Here is a 15,940-nt window from a genome sequence, read left to right on the forward strand (position 1 = left end):
CGTAGGGGCTCAGGCCTTCCTGCAGCCCACCAAGGACTGATCAGTCATAGCTGCCCATTGGCTTGGGATCGACCACAGCTGACACAATGCAAAGGGACCATTTGGCCATCCACTGTCCTCTCATTCGTCAATATTCAATTCAACCCAAAAGAAGCAATTTCCCCTTTATTCATTTCTTGACAAGAGACCATTAAAATGGTTTCTTGGAAAATATCTCCAACCACCCTAGATGTGTTTGGCAGTGGGTGGCCTCAAGTGCAGAGCAGGGATAAAGACCAAAATGCACCTTCAAAGATTATTTTGCTTATTTTATTGTGTGCTTGTCTTTGTTTATTTATTGTGGGGAAGGATAAATAAAATTCAGTTCCCTTGAAATAAATGACCATTACTTAAACTTGTGGAAAACACTTTAGGCTATTTAGGGAGATAGAAATAAAGTTTTTCTTATACATTATTCAGATAGAAATTACTTTGCAAGCAATTTTGAGATTATAAATGTGGACAAGGGTAAAATTACCAACGTTTTCAAGAGGTGACTTGTCAGCACCAATCATTTTGACAATTAAGGAAAAAATGGGAGAAAAGGGATTGCTTACGTTTTCTCCAATGGTTTCCTCTCTGCTATCGGCAAGTTCACAAAATGTAGATTTTGACATCTGAATGTGCAAGGATTTCATCTGGCCAACATATATTTATATGAGGGATAAGGAACACACAAATGGCCTTAAAAATCGAATGGAGTACAACCAATGCCATATGGATAGGCAAACTTTTTGATAGTGACTTTCCCTTGTTAAACATATTTATCCCCTTTCAATCTGCCGAATGGCTTCTTCACTAAATGTGATATAAATGTATTTATAATATTAAGTGAACAATTTGGGGACTTGGTCAGTATGCATGTGTATGAAAATGACTGGATATTTGAAGCAAGAAGCATGGGAATGTGACGTTTTATATCTAATTGATGCCAGAATAAGAGATCAATAAAATAAGCCTTCTCCACTCCTCTGAATTCAGGCAAATCCTTTATCATAGGGGACTCCTTGGACAGGGACCAGGCAAAGCATATGGTCTATGTGGGATTTTAAGTTAAAGAGAATCCCTTGTAAGTAAATAAACACACTGGTCCTTTGTGTTGGTCATGAAGGCATGGACGTGTCTTTATTATCTAGTTCCTTTCATTATAAAGAGGTTTTACCTGTGTGTCTTGCTCTTTTCAATTACAAGACAAACTCCACAAATCTCAAGGCCAAATAACATGTTCATCCTGCTAGGAATAATTTCATGGGTCTACCACCATTTTATGGATACCACTAAACCATAAATCCATATGAAGTGAAGAAGCTTCATTTGCATGGCTTCCTACCATTGAACTTCATTTCACTCCACTCTAACATGTCTCAATAAAACATCTGGAATTGCAAGTACAAGATGGATGCACAAAAGTTGGACAACTTTGGAGTAAGGGTGCACCTTTTTTCTTTAGATCTCATTGTGTTTAACTAAGAGTATTTCATATACAGTTACACCATCACCATGACTTAGTAAAGATATTACTATTAAGATATCATTATCTCTAATTTGCAGGTGAAGGAACTGAGGTATAAAGAAAAGTGGTGTGAATTCCCCAGTGTCCACATCCAGTCTGGCTTTAGAATCCATAGCTGTCCAGATGCCAGCATCTTATTTCCATGCCCCAGGACACAATGCAGTATCCCCCTTGTTCTCACACTTGTCTTCTAAAATGGATAACTACATGGAGGCTGTGGTGAGAGCTAACATTCTAATGCCACTGGATATTATTGTAGATGCAGGTAAAGTCCTTTTTTGGCTTCTCCATTGGTCTTCTTTCCAACTCATACTGATGTTAAAATTTTTAAGATTCAGAGGAGGAAAGCTTTCAGAGAAGTAAGACTTCAAATTCCACCTTTCTTTCAATCGTTGCCTGATGATTTCATTTATAGAGATAGCCATGGAGCAGTAAGTAGCAAGGTGACTTCAGAATAGTTTATAACATTCACTTAAGATATTTTGGAATAGATAAACTCACCCTTTTGAAATGTTTTGCTTTGAATATGTCCAATATTTAGAAAAACACTTCAAGCCTTCAGTTGTTGACTTTAAGAAAGCACAACTTTTAATTATTCAATATATATAAAGCTACCTTCTGTTTTTACTTAAAAGATATTGCCATAATGCCATGTTTTGGAATTGGAGTGTGAAAAGAACACAAAATACTCCACAGCTTTGCTGATGGAAAAAAAAAAAAAAAAATTAAAAAAAAAAAAAAGAGCAAAATCTGACCTATACTTGTCAACTTTTAACATGAATATCCAGGACTCATAAGACAGCAAAAGTAGTGATAAAACAAAAATTGTTGGTGTAGTTTTAAAAACAAATTTCACATTCCTTCAGAACAGCAAAGCTTTTACAACTATTATTGCAGAAAGATTTTACTAACTGTCATGATTTGACAGCATCAAATTTAATGTTCCTTGTTCTTTAAGAAACAGCTTTCAGGATAAAACTATCATGGAAAAAGGGCTCATTAAAATCAGGCAAACTATTGTTTGATAAAAATGTCACAGTTAAAAAGTTAAAACTTGTCCAGTCAAAAAAAAAAATCAGGCTCTTTGCTTCTAGGAATGAACAAAGTCATTTAATTCATCTGTTTCAAGAAGAATATTCTGGAATATAAAATAGAAGCATCAAAGGCTAATGGTCTTTATGGATGAAAAACATGTTTTTTAGTAGGTCGCTTTCTGATAATGAGGGAGTCAAGACGAATTGCAAGTCCCATCTCTGAAATAGTGGAAAATCCTCCCTGGCTATTCCTGTCTGGTAGAAAGGCTATTGGAGCAGACCAGAAAACGAGACTAATGGAAAAGACCTCCTAATACTTTGCAACCAAAGCAAACTCTCCAAAGGATGAGACACATGACCCAAAAAGTTAGGGAGAAAGTCTACAGGGGTTACTGCCTGGGATCCAGATGCTCAAGATGCTGGCATGAATGAATGGAGACCTGTGTGAGGGAAGGCACAGCCAACGGGGGTCCAGATGTCACCCCCCTGAACCTGACTTCGTATAGTTCATACTTCACTTCCTCCTGGAAGAACAGCAGGGGATCCAGGGTGTTTTTTGGTCTCCTCTGTCAAAAGAGGACCAAAATCTTTAAAGAATCCCAAACCATCCTGTTCTATTTTGTAGTTAAAAAGGGACGGCATGAACATTTCAAAATATGTGCTATAGAGACAAGGGGTGGGATATACATTCTCTAATGGAATTCCCACAATCTGAGATCTGCACTGTCCTCATTTTCAGGGGAAAAAAAATAAGGCTAAGAGAAGTTTGAATAGATCAATTGCCTAAAAGCATCTGAAACACAGAGATTCTAAAATCTATTTTTGCTCATACACCTCACCGCCTCATTTTGTCACTTCATCTATTAAAAGATCCATTGGCAAGCATGGGGGGAAACCATCAAGAATGAAGAAAGTACTTGCTGATGAAATGAGGGGATGGCAGAAGACCTTTGGGACTGATGGAACAGAGTCTCCATGGTGACCCCCTGGGAGGGTGTCTTCACCAGTACCAGCTCCTGCCATCCTGCATTGCACTCCCTACTACACCAAGTTCAGTCCTGCTTCTTCTCAACCGAATGTATAGCATTGATTCCGAGGACTCCCTCTATCTAGGGGGAGTGGATCTTCCACCTTACAAGGTGACAGATTTTGTCTAAATACTTTATTTATCTATATACATTTTATCAGTAACTCTTTTGAAGTATTCATGGAGAGTGCTGCCTTCTAAAGTGGTGTAACCAGCTGGTGTGAAGCAATGTTCCTTGGAAGCAGAGCTGGACACCACTTCCCCTTACAGGTTTCTCAGGATGTTCTCAAACATGATTGCTCTTATTCAACATAAAGATGGATTTTCTGGATAAAATGCATAGACATCTGAGAGGGAAAGGAGAATGGTACTTTAGTCATTGCTGGGACTATGGGGTAATGCCCAGTCAGTGGGATTGTTTGGGATGTTTTATCTTGATCTTATGTGCTCCAGCTGATAGAAATGAAAGAATATTTACTGCTCAGTATTTCAAATACGATGATTTTATTTTTTAACATTTTCATTGAAGAGAAATTCATTACTGATTCTTTCAACTTACCTTTTAAATTTGGGGTTGCTCCTTTAAAGGAAGTATGAAAGTTCCCTATTTAAGATTGTCACAGCCTGCTATCCAAAAGGTAGTTACAATAAGTTTATAGAGTCCCAAAATAAGACTTTATATGGCACAGTCTCAGGGCCCAAAGAAACAGACCTCACTTGTCCAGGTAGAGGTGTATGGTTCTTGGGAGTTCTTTAAAATCCATTTTCCCTTTCTTTCCAGCCCACCCTGTAGTAACAGTAATCCACAAGGCAGCCTGATCTGTGCTTTAGCTGTGCAATGAAGGAGCAACACTGATGAGCCACATGGCTTTCATGTAGGCTTTTTCCACAGTATGAACCAAGCCCTAAGAGCTAAAATTGAGTCCTTCAACAATGATCCTGGGCATGGTCTTCATTCCAAGAGGGATGACTGTAATTTATTCCACAAACAAAACACTAGGGTTGTAATTCCAAATGGAGAGAGGATCAAGGATATCTCAGGAAAGTTTATGGCAGCAAATACAGCATCAACACTCAGAGGCGATGTTCTATTTATATAGGTACATGTATTCTACAGACTAGCGATGGACAGAAGTACTTCTGAGAAACAATTTGTTCCAGGTCTAATGCAAACGACAGGTTGTCATTTCTGTAAGCCCCACAGTTTCAGCAAACTGTACACCAAGCAATGCTGCAGATACTTGTTTTTTTCTTTAATTTCAGAGGGCGAAGACGAAGTAAAAAAAGTGCAGTTCTTCAATTAAAGTGCATGGATGAGGTAAACTAATTTCAAGAGTTTTGAGTTTATTCAGCACTGGCTCAGACAGGAACCATTCTGCCGTGCATCTGCTGCATTTGGGTTCGCATTGCCTGGACACTGTTCAAAATTTTATTCTGGTGCGTGATGGCCGTGATGCCAATTCTTGCCAGGTCACTGTATGTAGGGGGAAGAAAGAAAGAGCGAGAAAGTTCACAAGAGCCGAGAACCTCTTTCCTGGACTTCATGCAGACACACATTTAAATCAGCCACAGTTCATACAGCACAACAAGGCAGGTGCATTAAAATGTTTAATTAAGCAATTTAATGCAATAATGTAGGTGCTTCATAGAGTCTGTGTCAAATTATACTCAGTCAAAATGAGAGGCATTCCAGTTTTTTTTTTTTTTAAATGAATAAGATGATTATGCAGCTCAAAGCAAAAAAGGAAAATACTATTAAATCTGGATTTACCCTTTCGTGTTACATCGCTGAGTACTTACTCCTGGTTCATGTGCACCACAGCCTCTAGTGTGGTATAACCAGCAGCTGTGAAGTTATCCTTATACCGGTCCATTTTAATGGCCTGGAGCCAATCGCCCACCGATACCACGGCAGAGAATTCTGGGGAGCTCGGATCCAACAAGGCAGTGTTAGGTCTGGAAATGGAACAAAAATGTTCAGACAGACAAGAGGTATGAGTGAGACAGCAAGACTCGGAGGTCAGATTGCCTTAGAGACCAGGGGAACAGAACCACCAAGGGCAGGCTTTAGATGGAATAACCATCAGTGGAACATAACTGCACTATTTTTTGCCCTGAATTTCACGAAGCTGCCAAAGGAGGTATCCGTCACTCTTTCCGTTCTTAATTCCATTTTCCGCATTTGTTTTAAGTGGACATGTCCGTGCATTAAAGCTCATAGCAGGCCGTTTAGCATCCTAGACTGGGGCAAAGATTGGAGGGCCCCTGTGGCTGAGACCTGCCTGCTCCATCTTTGAGGAAAGCCGACCAGTCCCTGCCAGCCCTGCATAGTGCAGACTTTACTTCAGCAACTATAGAAACCCTAGTGAAGTATGAGTAAGGAAAACTGTGAGCCTGCCACCTACCAGACTCCATGGGAGCAGAGAACACAGTGAGAGTTCAAGTCCACCATGTTTCCAGCCAGGTTTGCAGCCAGGCTCAGTGCATTCAAACAAACCTGGGACAGCAGGGAGTTAATCCTTTCTTTAATCAACCCAGGCCTGACCCACACACGTGTGCCAAGGCTGGCAGGAAGAATGGCTGCTTTGATCACTGTTTGCACGGTGGAATGTGCTTCTCGGATTCCCTTGCTGGGGCTCCTAAGTAATGATTTTGACAAATTCCAAGTGCTTCTTTATTAACTTATTTATTAGTTTACGCATTTTTCGGGCCACTTGTTTTTTTATTAACTGTCAAGAGCTACTATATATAATTTAAGGCAGGAGTTGTGCCATTCCTTGTGATATCGATATACGATAAATCACCTATCTATGGATAGTAATTATTAAGAGATTTATGGTCATTTTCATCAAACTATTTAATAACCAAAGGGTTGACCTTCATAGGGCTATTATATATCATCTACACTATAATTACCTATATAACAACACTGTTACTTGTTAAGTTATATTTTCTTCAAATTTCCTTTACTCTAGAAATTACAGATTATTTTGATCTTAACATTGTTAACCTGATTTTCATCCTGAGACTGTGTTTTTGAGTACATTTTCATCAGAAATGAATCATCACTACTGAATTTTCAACAAATTTTCAAAAAGAGCCCTCTTTTCTTCTAAAAACAAGTGAATAAATATAATGCCTTGATTAATTTTCTACCTAGCAGAATTAAGCAACTTTCATTTTTTTCTTTTTCCTTTTTACCTAAATTATTTTGATTTATACTGCTTCTTTTTTCATATAACTCTCTTAATGAAGACTTGTTTTTATCAATCAGTTTTGCATTCCAATAATAGCTTGCCTTCGGGACCTTTCTTTTGTGTCCCAAAGGACAATTAATTCCAATTTTCTGAGTGAAATTCTGCAGATTTTTTACTGCAGGAATGAACAAGATTTAATGCTGCCCCCAATCTTGAATTAACAAATGTTACCACATAGAATTTTAGACTCTTAATTGAGTGTTGGAATATTATTTATCACTAATATTCACTATTGGGTAAAGAGCAATGGTTTAAGCAAAGACATAGGCTCTGGGTGCCTGGCAAAGGCAAAACGACCTTAGGATGAAAATGTCCTCACTTGATATTAATTATTCTAAGCATCACGCTCAAGCTTGTTCTGGAACTCTTCATGCTCTTTGTGGAGCACCATGACATTTGCTTAATTCTATGCTGAATCGCATACCATGTTATACTACATCCCATTATCAGCAAGCAGTAATAAGCATCAGAGCTATTTAAGTACAATCAGCGAGAAAAATTCAGAATTGAGAAAAGTGTATTCAATAATCAATTTGTTCTGCACAATGGTACAAAGCAGCCATTAGGCAGAACTGGTGGCTGGAGAGCTTGCACTAGCATGAGACTCACCAGAGCCCCCAAAGAACTGGCCTTAGGATGCTCGGCCAAAACAAACAGGATCTATAGCTAAAGATCTAAAAGTGGAGGTGGTATACACCTTGGAATCAAAGAAGACAGCTAGGCTGGAAAGGAGGCCTTATAGTCATCTGCTTTCATTTTCTTGGAAAACAGAAGAGCAAAAATAGCCCAGAAATGCTAGGCAATGATTTTATGGTCACATAAGCTAGCAAGCATCAGAGGTAAGACATGAATTCAATCCAGGGCTATATAGAAGAGTTTGACCATTAAGATCTTTGTATAATGGTCCATGCAAAGGAATTTGAAAGCCTGCAGAAGAACAGAGTGTAGCTCTACTGTTTACCCAAATTCTTTTTTTCAAATATTGTAAAAATAAGTGTATCTTCCCCTTCCAGGATATACAGGCTAAGTTTTCAGGAGAAAGATTGGAGGAGAGCATAGGAATGGCTTCAAAGACTGATTGAAAGGGGTTGCTTATCATGGGAGAAATACCCTATTTTTCACTCAGGGTCACAATGAAAGACAAGCTTTTGAGAAGCTCAGATTTGGAGATGAGTAGGTGCTTCATACAGGCCTGAGTCACCTGGCGTTGTGCCTTTCCTCCTAAATGATCTAACTGACATGGATGTTTATACCCTTGCAGCTGGGCCGGGGATCTAGGTAGCCTGAATCCAAGCCCAGTCTCCATGTAGAAAAGTTTCTATTGAACTGTAGGACTTGCAGTAACTTTTTCTTCCTGCTGGACTTGTACGTTTCTTCATTTTGCACTTTCCAAAGAATTAACTAACTTTTTATAGGTAGCACAATCATCTCAGTTTTTAGAACCCTTCTCAAACATTCATCTGCAGGTTCTGTAACTCGATCAGTTTCTATCTTAGCCCAGTTGTTTCCTACTCGCGAGATTCAGAAGACAGAAACCAAAAGAACTGAAACGTAGTGAATCTCTTGCTACAATTAAAAGTCAATTTAAAATTGCACTGCTTAAAAAGCTGCCTGTTATTTCTCTTTAACACAATGTTCCTTTCTCTTTTCAAAATAAAGCATTTAACACAATGTTCCTTTTTCTTTTCAAAATACAGCATTTCCAGACACCAAACATCTTCCGAAAGTACATTTCATCTCTCTTCCTAAATTTTCATGTCTAGTATCATAAAATTAGCTATTTAGTTATTTTTGTTTGTTTGTTTGTTTTGTTTTTTACCATTGAAGGCCTGACAGTTTCAGGATCTGCAAAATGGTGAAGAGAACTACCATAAATATTCCACTAATTGAGAAAAAAGCCACCCAGGCTTCCGAGAGCTGTGAAGTGGCCTCTGACGAAAATGTAGGAATTAAAGTGAGTCACTGATTGCCTGCCACCTCTGATGTATTCTTTCATACATCACTATTAAGTAAGCATGGCTGACCTGGAGCTCTCAGTCCCCGTCCTCTTCAAGCTGTTGGGATTGCGGATGAGTTTGTCCAACATGTTGACAATCTGCCCAAATTTAGGCCTGTCGCTTCTCTCCTTCTGCCAGCAGTCTAGCATCAGCTGGTGGAGGGGAATGGGACAGTCCATTGGAGGGGGTAGCCGATAGCCTTCCTCAATGGCTTTAATCACCTATTGAAGACAACAGAATGGTATGTTAAGCTGCCAGGCAAGCTACTGTTAGAGGTTCACCCTCCCGACAGGCATGTTTCTTGTACATTAAGCTGCCAGCAAGCGTGAGGATGGGAACCACTCCAACTCCTTCACAGAAGCCAAGGCTGGACCTGAGTATGACTGGCAGCAAGAGAGGGAAGGCAGCTGTTGCTATGGGGTATTCTCAGATAGCAGATAGTGCCAAACTGAAACTCTAAAGAGAAGATGCATCAATGCTCTAAAGTAGTCAGAACAGCAACCTGGTGTCATAGCCTTGGCAATGGCCCTCAGAGGTCACACAGCCCTGCCCTGTGCCCCTCCCATTCAGCTATGCAGCATCAGCATACCTGAACACTCAGCATAAGAAACTGTGACCTAATGTTAAAGACCTCCCTTAGGAAGCAGTTAATAGTTGTTCTCCAAACTGGGTTCCCTTTGCACCATTTTAAGCCTGTGTTCTCTTGCTCAAGCAAGAAGTGGGTCCACATCGGAGCCCATCTTTCAGACCTCGCAATCCAGCAGACAAAGTCCCTCTCTGAAACAGTACACTCTACATGGCACTCTGGGTGTCCAGCCATTTTTTCTTTTGGAAGACTATCTCTTCAAGCGCCAATTCTGTATCTCTTTCTTGGCCTCGGTTGCAATTGGCCATGTTATAGGTGTTAGTGAGTAGATTTAAAGCCACACCACCACTTCTTCTAGGGCATTTACATTTCAAAGGGACCCTCACTCATCTCAGGAAGGAAGCCATAATGGTAGATGATAATTGTCTTACTGTCCCAAATCATCTCAGAACAATTTCCCTGTCTGCGAAGACAAATCATTCAAAAGTCTTTCTTCCAGTTCTATTTTTTTTTTAAAGCTGCCTTCACAGACATTACAGTATTTTTCTTGTTGGATTTACTCTAACTCCTCCTCTTTCAGAGTTTAGAATCCCAATAATGTAGTATGTTATGACTCATGCTGAATTTGAAGAAAGAATTACTTTAGTTTCTTGAACTACTCATAAGCTTTGCTTACAGGTATCCTATGAGATTCTAGAGGCCTTGTTTGTCTGTTTGTTTTAAAAGTTTTATTTGTTTTAAATCAGTGTTTATTTTTCCCCCTACCAAAATTATAGCTACTAGCTGAACAACCAGTGGGGACAGCCATCTTAATAACCACGGATCTTACTAACCACATTGGCTTCACCTTGGGATGGATTTTCTGACTGTTCAACAACCGGTCTTCAACTGGAAATAGTCAATTCTGTTGAGTCCAGTTTCTATGCTCCAGTATGACGAATGTGGCTTTAATCACCGCACTGCTTCATTATAACAATCATCTTGTGATGTCTCTCTCTCTCTCTGAGCCTTTTTCTCCCATGCATTTGGCAACATCCTGTTACACTAGTAGTATCTGTTTCTCCTTCTAAGGTAGACTTCCCTATGCTGTCCTACTGAGCTTTATTCTATTTATTTCTGGCAATGAAAACCAGGTCAGTTTGATCTTCTAACTTTCTTTTATCTCCCCAGGTACTACACTTGTGAAAGCATTTTACATTAAATTTATGAGAACGCAAAATGGATGAGAATGCAAGCAACACTGGGCTGATGCCAGGGTAACATAATTTGTTATAGCCCCTTAAACTGATTAATACTTTTTCATAAGCTCCCAATCCACTGCCAGCTTGGATAATGGCTTGTGGGTTAATAAAGCATATTTTCTCAGTTTACTGCTGAATGTTTTGGGGGCAGAGGATTAAAACAAACAAAACACTTGATAAATCTGACATATTTTCAACAGTTACTTTCAGTCCATTTACCATAAGCCAAATGAATTCTATTCATGAATGTAATTCTCCAGTTATGTTGCGTATTGATTCCTGTTCTATAAAGAATCCAATACACAGACAAATAGATACAAATGACAGATCAATATTAGTTGTGGTAGAGAAATGGCTTCAGATGCCATTGTATGGCTAAAACCAGACAGCTGGTTGGTTTTTTTCCCACAATGTACAGACCCAAATTTACAGGTCTAAAACTATTTTGGGAATTAAAGGAAACCTTAAATATCAAATAATTCAATAAGTAAATAGGTGCACTACTTGCTCACTGAGCTGGTTTGTCTTTGTCCCTCTGAGTCTCTCACCTGAACACAAATGTGGCTATAAGAAGCCACTAGAAGGTGTCTGCACAGCATAATTGCCTCAAACAGTAGATAACATGCCATTCACCTCTGTAGACTTTTTCCCAGCCTGTAATTATCTATCAGTTATGCTAGCTGCTGTCTTTCTTCCCATCTGCTATGAATCTTCCTTTCTAATTTACAGATAATACAATGTCAACACCATTATTCCCGTTAGAGTAGAGAATTCTTGCCCCTCTCGACATGGAGGGCATTAGCTTCTCCATTGCTCTGAACATTCTTTCAGTGATACGGCAACCGCATCCTATTTCTTAAGTGCACCTGGTTCTTAGTTTAATTGTCAAGGCTTGGCAACTTCCTGTTGATTCAGGAGGACAGGGTAGATGGTCAGGTAACATTCCACACCAGAGAGAATTTTTTAAAAAGTCTTTTTCAAAGGTATAATTGTAACTGATGAACTGAATACCATCCATTTGTAAACACTCTATGCTAATGTTCTTCCTCATGCATAAAAATTAAGAACGATCAAAAAGTACAGGTGACCATTTTATTTTGATCTGATTTCTAACCCTTCCAGAACTAACTAAAACCTTTCTCGAGTTAGCTAAAAGTGTTCTAGGAAGACCCTCAGGTCTAAATAGTTTTTTTCTTCCTCACTGGAGATGTTTGTAATTAAATTCTATTACTCTGGCATCTGATTAGTGTCATTATTGAATGCTTTTCTCAAATTGCAAGCATTGTGGCTACTTCCTTACGAAGTAGTCCAGATGGTACATTTAAAAGGATGTGCATAATTTACAAAGGGTCATTTAGTGAAGTTTTATTTTAGAGTCCTCAAGGGGCAAGCTCTAATTACATCTATGCCAGCTTTAAAATATTCACTAGTTTTCTACCAATAAACTTTCATGCCAATTTTATCACAGGTGAAATTTGTGTTTTTGCAAATATCTTTGCATTTTCTTAAAATATGGAATTTAATTTTGTTTTAATACGGTTTTAAAAGTTTACTATCCCATACCATCTATCTAGCCATCTGTGCATCTCTTTAGCTGTCTGCCACACTATCCCATTTAGGTCATCTAATTTTGGTCCTTGAAATCCATGACCTTAATGTTGAATTATACAGTACTAGATACATTTGTATTAAAAAATCTCAAGTTTAATGCACCATTTCAAACCCCAGGTTCACTCCATCATACAGTAATGCAGAACTTCCCGAATCTCAATGCAAAGACATACATTTCAGAACACAGAGACTCACATCTTGGTTGGACATGTCCCAATAGGGTCTCTCTCCATACGACATCACTTCCCACATAACGATTCCATAGCTCCATACATCACTAGCTGATGTGAATTTACGATAGGCAATTGCTTCTGGCGCAGTCCACCGGATAGGAATCTTGCCACCCTGTGAACATGAGCCATAAGTTATTCCCTAAGTACATCATTGATGTGCCATTTTAGTTTCTGGATGCGGTTACTGCTTGCCAAGCAGGACAACAGCATTCCTGGGTAGCCTCAAACCAATAATAAGAGACTTGTTTATTTTAACTAATGTCTTCCAGGTTGAGACATTTGTTTTCCTTAGTCACAGGGAAGTGAACAAGTAAGTTGTTTAATATATTTTTAAACGTCTGCCTACTATCTGAGCTCTGCTTAAGGCAATATTGTAGAAGAGAAGGAATCTCAGGTTTTACAAAATGCCTACGTGTTATCCATGGTATACCAATGGATATACGATTGACCTTTATCCGACTTCTTATTGGATTCTCTTACCCAACAGCACAAAGGTAATGTTTAACATTGCTCTAAAAATCATGAACTAAGAACTTAAATGTGAAAGCTTCTATCCATCACACCATTGTCCTACTCTTACACCATATGAAAAACGCCAAATGTAGCTAGAAGATGATATGCTAAATAGACTTTTAGAGGAAGCCAGAGAATAACAGACGACTTTACCAGATTGAGGACATGATTTGAGTTATCATTAATTTTGAAAAAGACACTTGCAAAAATGGTAAAGCAACTGTGTATCACCCAGCAAAATTTTGAAAAGCATTTTTTTCCTGTTTGAACTGATTCTCTGGGCATGTTGAAATACATGCCCAGAATGTCTCTTGTTTGTTTATGCTTATGTGCAAGGTGTTTTTAATCAAGTTTCAAATTTCCAGGGGTTGTAAGATCAAAGACACAGGATGCCAAAGAAAGTGTACTGCAGTTTTATCAGAAAGCTAGTATCATAGCCTGCCACGATAGAGTCACAAACCTCAACTATAATACTGAATTTTCCCAAGAGTTTATATTGGTTAGGAATGCTATGGATAACAGAACTGCCTGCAGCCATGTAAATATAATGTGTCTGACTGTTTATGTCCCTCTTATTGAGAGTGGAACTGCTGATTATCTTGGACAAGTAATTATTATTAAAAAGGGTGTGACCAAGTGTTACGAATGTCATCCTAAACTAAGCCAGAGAACATTTCCTGGCTGTAATTCATAACACACCTTCAGAACCTACTAATTGCATTGTTTGGGCAAAGAATTTGTTCAACAGATTGTTTAGGGGAGAAGATCTGGTCAAGAAGTATCTCCAATACATCAGTTGAACAAAATGACTCCATTAGGTCTGAAGGACCAGCACGTTCTAGGTGTAAAGGGTTATGCAAGTCTTTTTTCAAAGAGCATTGACTTTGACAGTACATTTAGCAAAAAAACACAAAAAGATGGAGCTGAGCTCATATGGGACAAGGATGGTCCAATGGCAATGGATTTTTGTCACCTCTACTGCAAACCTCAGGATGCATATTTTCAGTATGAACATGAAGAGTAGATTTGATATAAAATCAATGACAGGAAATATTATTCCTGCTATCATTGCTACTAATGCAGTGATTGCTGGGTTGATAGTACTGGAAGGATTGAAGATTCTATCAGGAAAAATAGATGAGTATAGAAAAATATTTTTTAATAAACAATCAAACCCAAGAAAGGAGCTCCTTGTGCTTTGTGCATTGGGTTCTCCCAACCCCAACTGTTATGTATGTGCCAGTAGGGCTGAATGTCCAACACGTGATCGTTCCCACATTACAAGATAGGATAGGGAAAGGAAGAGGAAGGGAGGCAAAGAGGAAGAAATAAAGAAAGATGAAATGTAAAAAAAAAAAAAATACAATAATAAATGAAACTACCTCCTGATTTTTGACAGTTGATCATCTGCTTTTGATGCTTCTCTTTTGGCTGCCTGCATGCTTAATGACACCCTCTTATTGTTCATTAGACTTTTGCCCCCAAAATTGAAAGAAGATAATTCATTTTGCTTCTAGTCTGTGATTTGCAAAGTAGTCACATTATCTAGAGTCTTTGCTTCAAAATCCCTATCCTTTCCTTGGAAACATGGTTTTAAAATGGACATATGGATATGGAAAATCCTAGAGGCTGGAACATCAAAGTGAGACAGACAAGAGGAATAGTGTCATCACTAGAGGTCACAAATCTTCCTTACCCTGGTGGTATAAGCTGCTTCAGGATCATCCTCAAGCACCCGGGACATGCCAAAGTCCGACACTTTGCAGACCAAGTTGCTATTTACCAGGATGTTCCGTGCGGCCAGATCTCGATGCACATAGCTCATGTCGGATAAATACTTCATCCCAGACCCAATGCCCCGGAGCATGCCCACCAGCTGAATGACTGTAAATCTGCCATCATTCTTCTGCATAGGGAAGGAATGAGGAACAAACCCATTAGCACGAGGCCAAATTAATTACCACCAAGCATTTATTACTTGAATGTTTTTTGATATCATTATCCAGTATGCAATGAAAACTCAACATTATTTCCGGGCCTCTGTGATCAAAGTCACTAAAGCACTGGTAGTGTATCCCAGGAGCCTGGGTGGCTTCCTGTGGTCGATGGAAATTATCCAACTGTAATGAATCTAAGACTCAAACAGCTCCACTGTACAAGGATAAATCAAAAACTACCCTCATTGAACATAGATTATTAATAGTCTTAAAAAATCATATTGTTCTCTAGATCTCCTTTGCCCCATTGCAGAAGTCCACAAGTACAACCAAACAGAACTCATACAAGGTACTGGTTAGGGTTTTCCAGATGTCAACATTCTTGGGCTTAATATAAAGTAGTCACGTACCCTGAGGAATGCATCCAAGGAACCATTCTCCATGTACTCTGTTATGATCATTACTGGTTTACCTAGAGTTTTCAGAAAGAAAAACACAAATCCTTGATGAGCGCTGCAGTTAATGAGATAAAAATGGGCTGCGCACAATTTTACTGCCAAGACACCTGTCTTGTGTGATCTAATTTAATTAAAACAAGCCAAGCTTATGCCTCAGCTGTGGGGCACAGGAATGAAATATTAAAAGGACGAGTAGGTTTAAATTCCATCTAGAAGGTTAACCCTTTGGGTGGCTTGTTGACAAGGTCTTTAACTAAAGTGGCCTCTGGTGTCCAGGGAACACATGAATGGATGATTGCTTTCTCAAGCAAAAGGGGAAAATGATAAATGCGCAGGCCTTTTCAAAGCAAAAAGATCAGGATAATTAATTTATTTTCTCCCCAGAAGAGCCACTTGGGCGGTGCTAAAAGAGTCAATGGATGGAGAAACTTTTTCCTTTAGTTAGAGAAATTAGAGCTTTGGGGAGCAGTAGATGCGTTGGATACTTCATTGCT

General features: G+C 38.9%; 1 protein-coding gene across 4 annotated transcripts in view; it reads right to left on the minus strand.

The window, feature by feature from the left end:
• EPHA4 (EPH receptor A4) overlaps positions 1 to 15,940 on the minus strand; it is a 142,509-nt gene that overhangs the window by 2,212 nt on the left and 124,357 nt on the right. For 2 of the 4 annotated variants that reach the window (XM_037849142.1, XM_037849144.1), the window contains exons 12-17: positions 15,399 to 15,460; positions 14,748 to 14,957; positions 12,501 to 12,650; positions 8,895 to 9,088; positions 5,414 to 5,569; positions 4,173 to 5,087 (exon numbers count right to left, since the gene is read on the minus strand). In XM_037849142.1, the coding sequence (XP_037705070.1) occupies positions 4,973 to 5,087; positions 5,414 to 5,569; positions 8,895 to 9,088; positions 12,501 to 12,650; positions 14,748 to 14,957; positions 15,399 to 15,460 (887 nt within the window). In that variant the 3' untranslated portion in view covers positions 4,173 to 4,972. Of the gene's footprint in view, positions 1 to 4,172; positions 5,088 to 5,384; positions 5,570 to 8,894; positions 9,089 to 12,500; positions 12,651 to 14,747; positions 14,958 to 15,398; positions 15,461 to 15,940 lie in introns of those variants that run through there. The other 2 variants (XM_037849143.1, XM_037849145.1) reach the window with 2 other exon arrangements.

This window comes from Choloepus didactylus, chromosome 9 (assembly GCF_015220235.1).
Source record: "Choloepus didactylus isolate mChoDid1 chromosome 9, mChoDid1.pri, whole genome shotgun sequence".
NCBI lineage: Eukaryota > Metazoa > Chordata > Mammalia > Pilosa > Megalonychidae > Choloepus > Choloepus didactylus.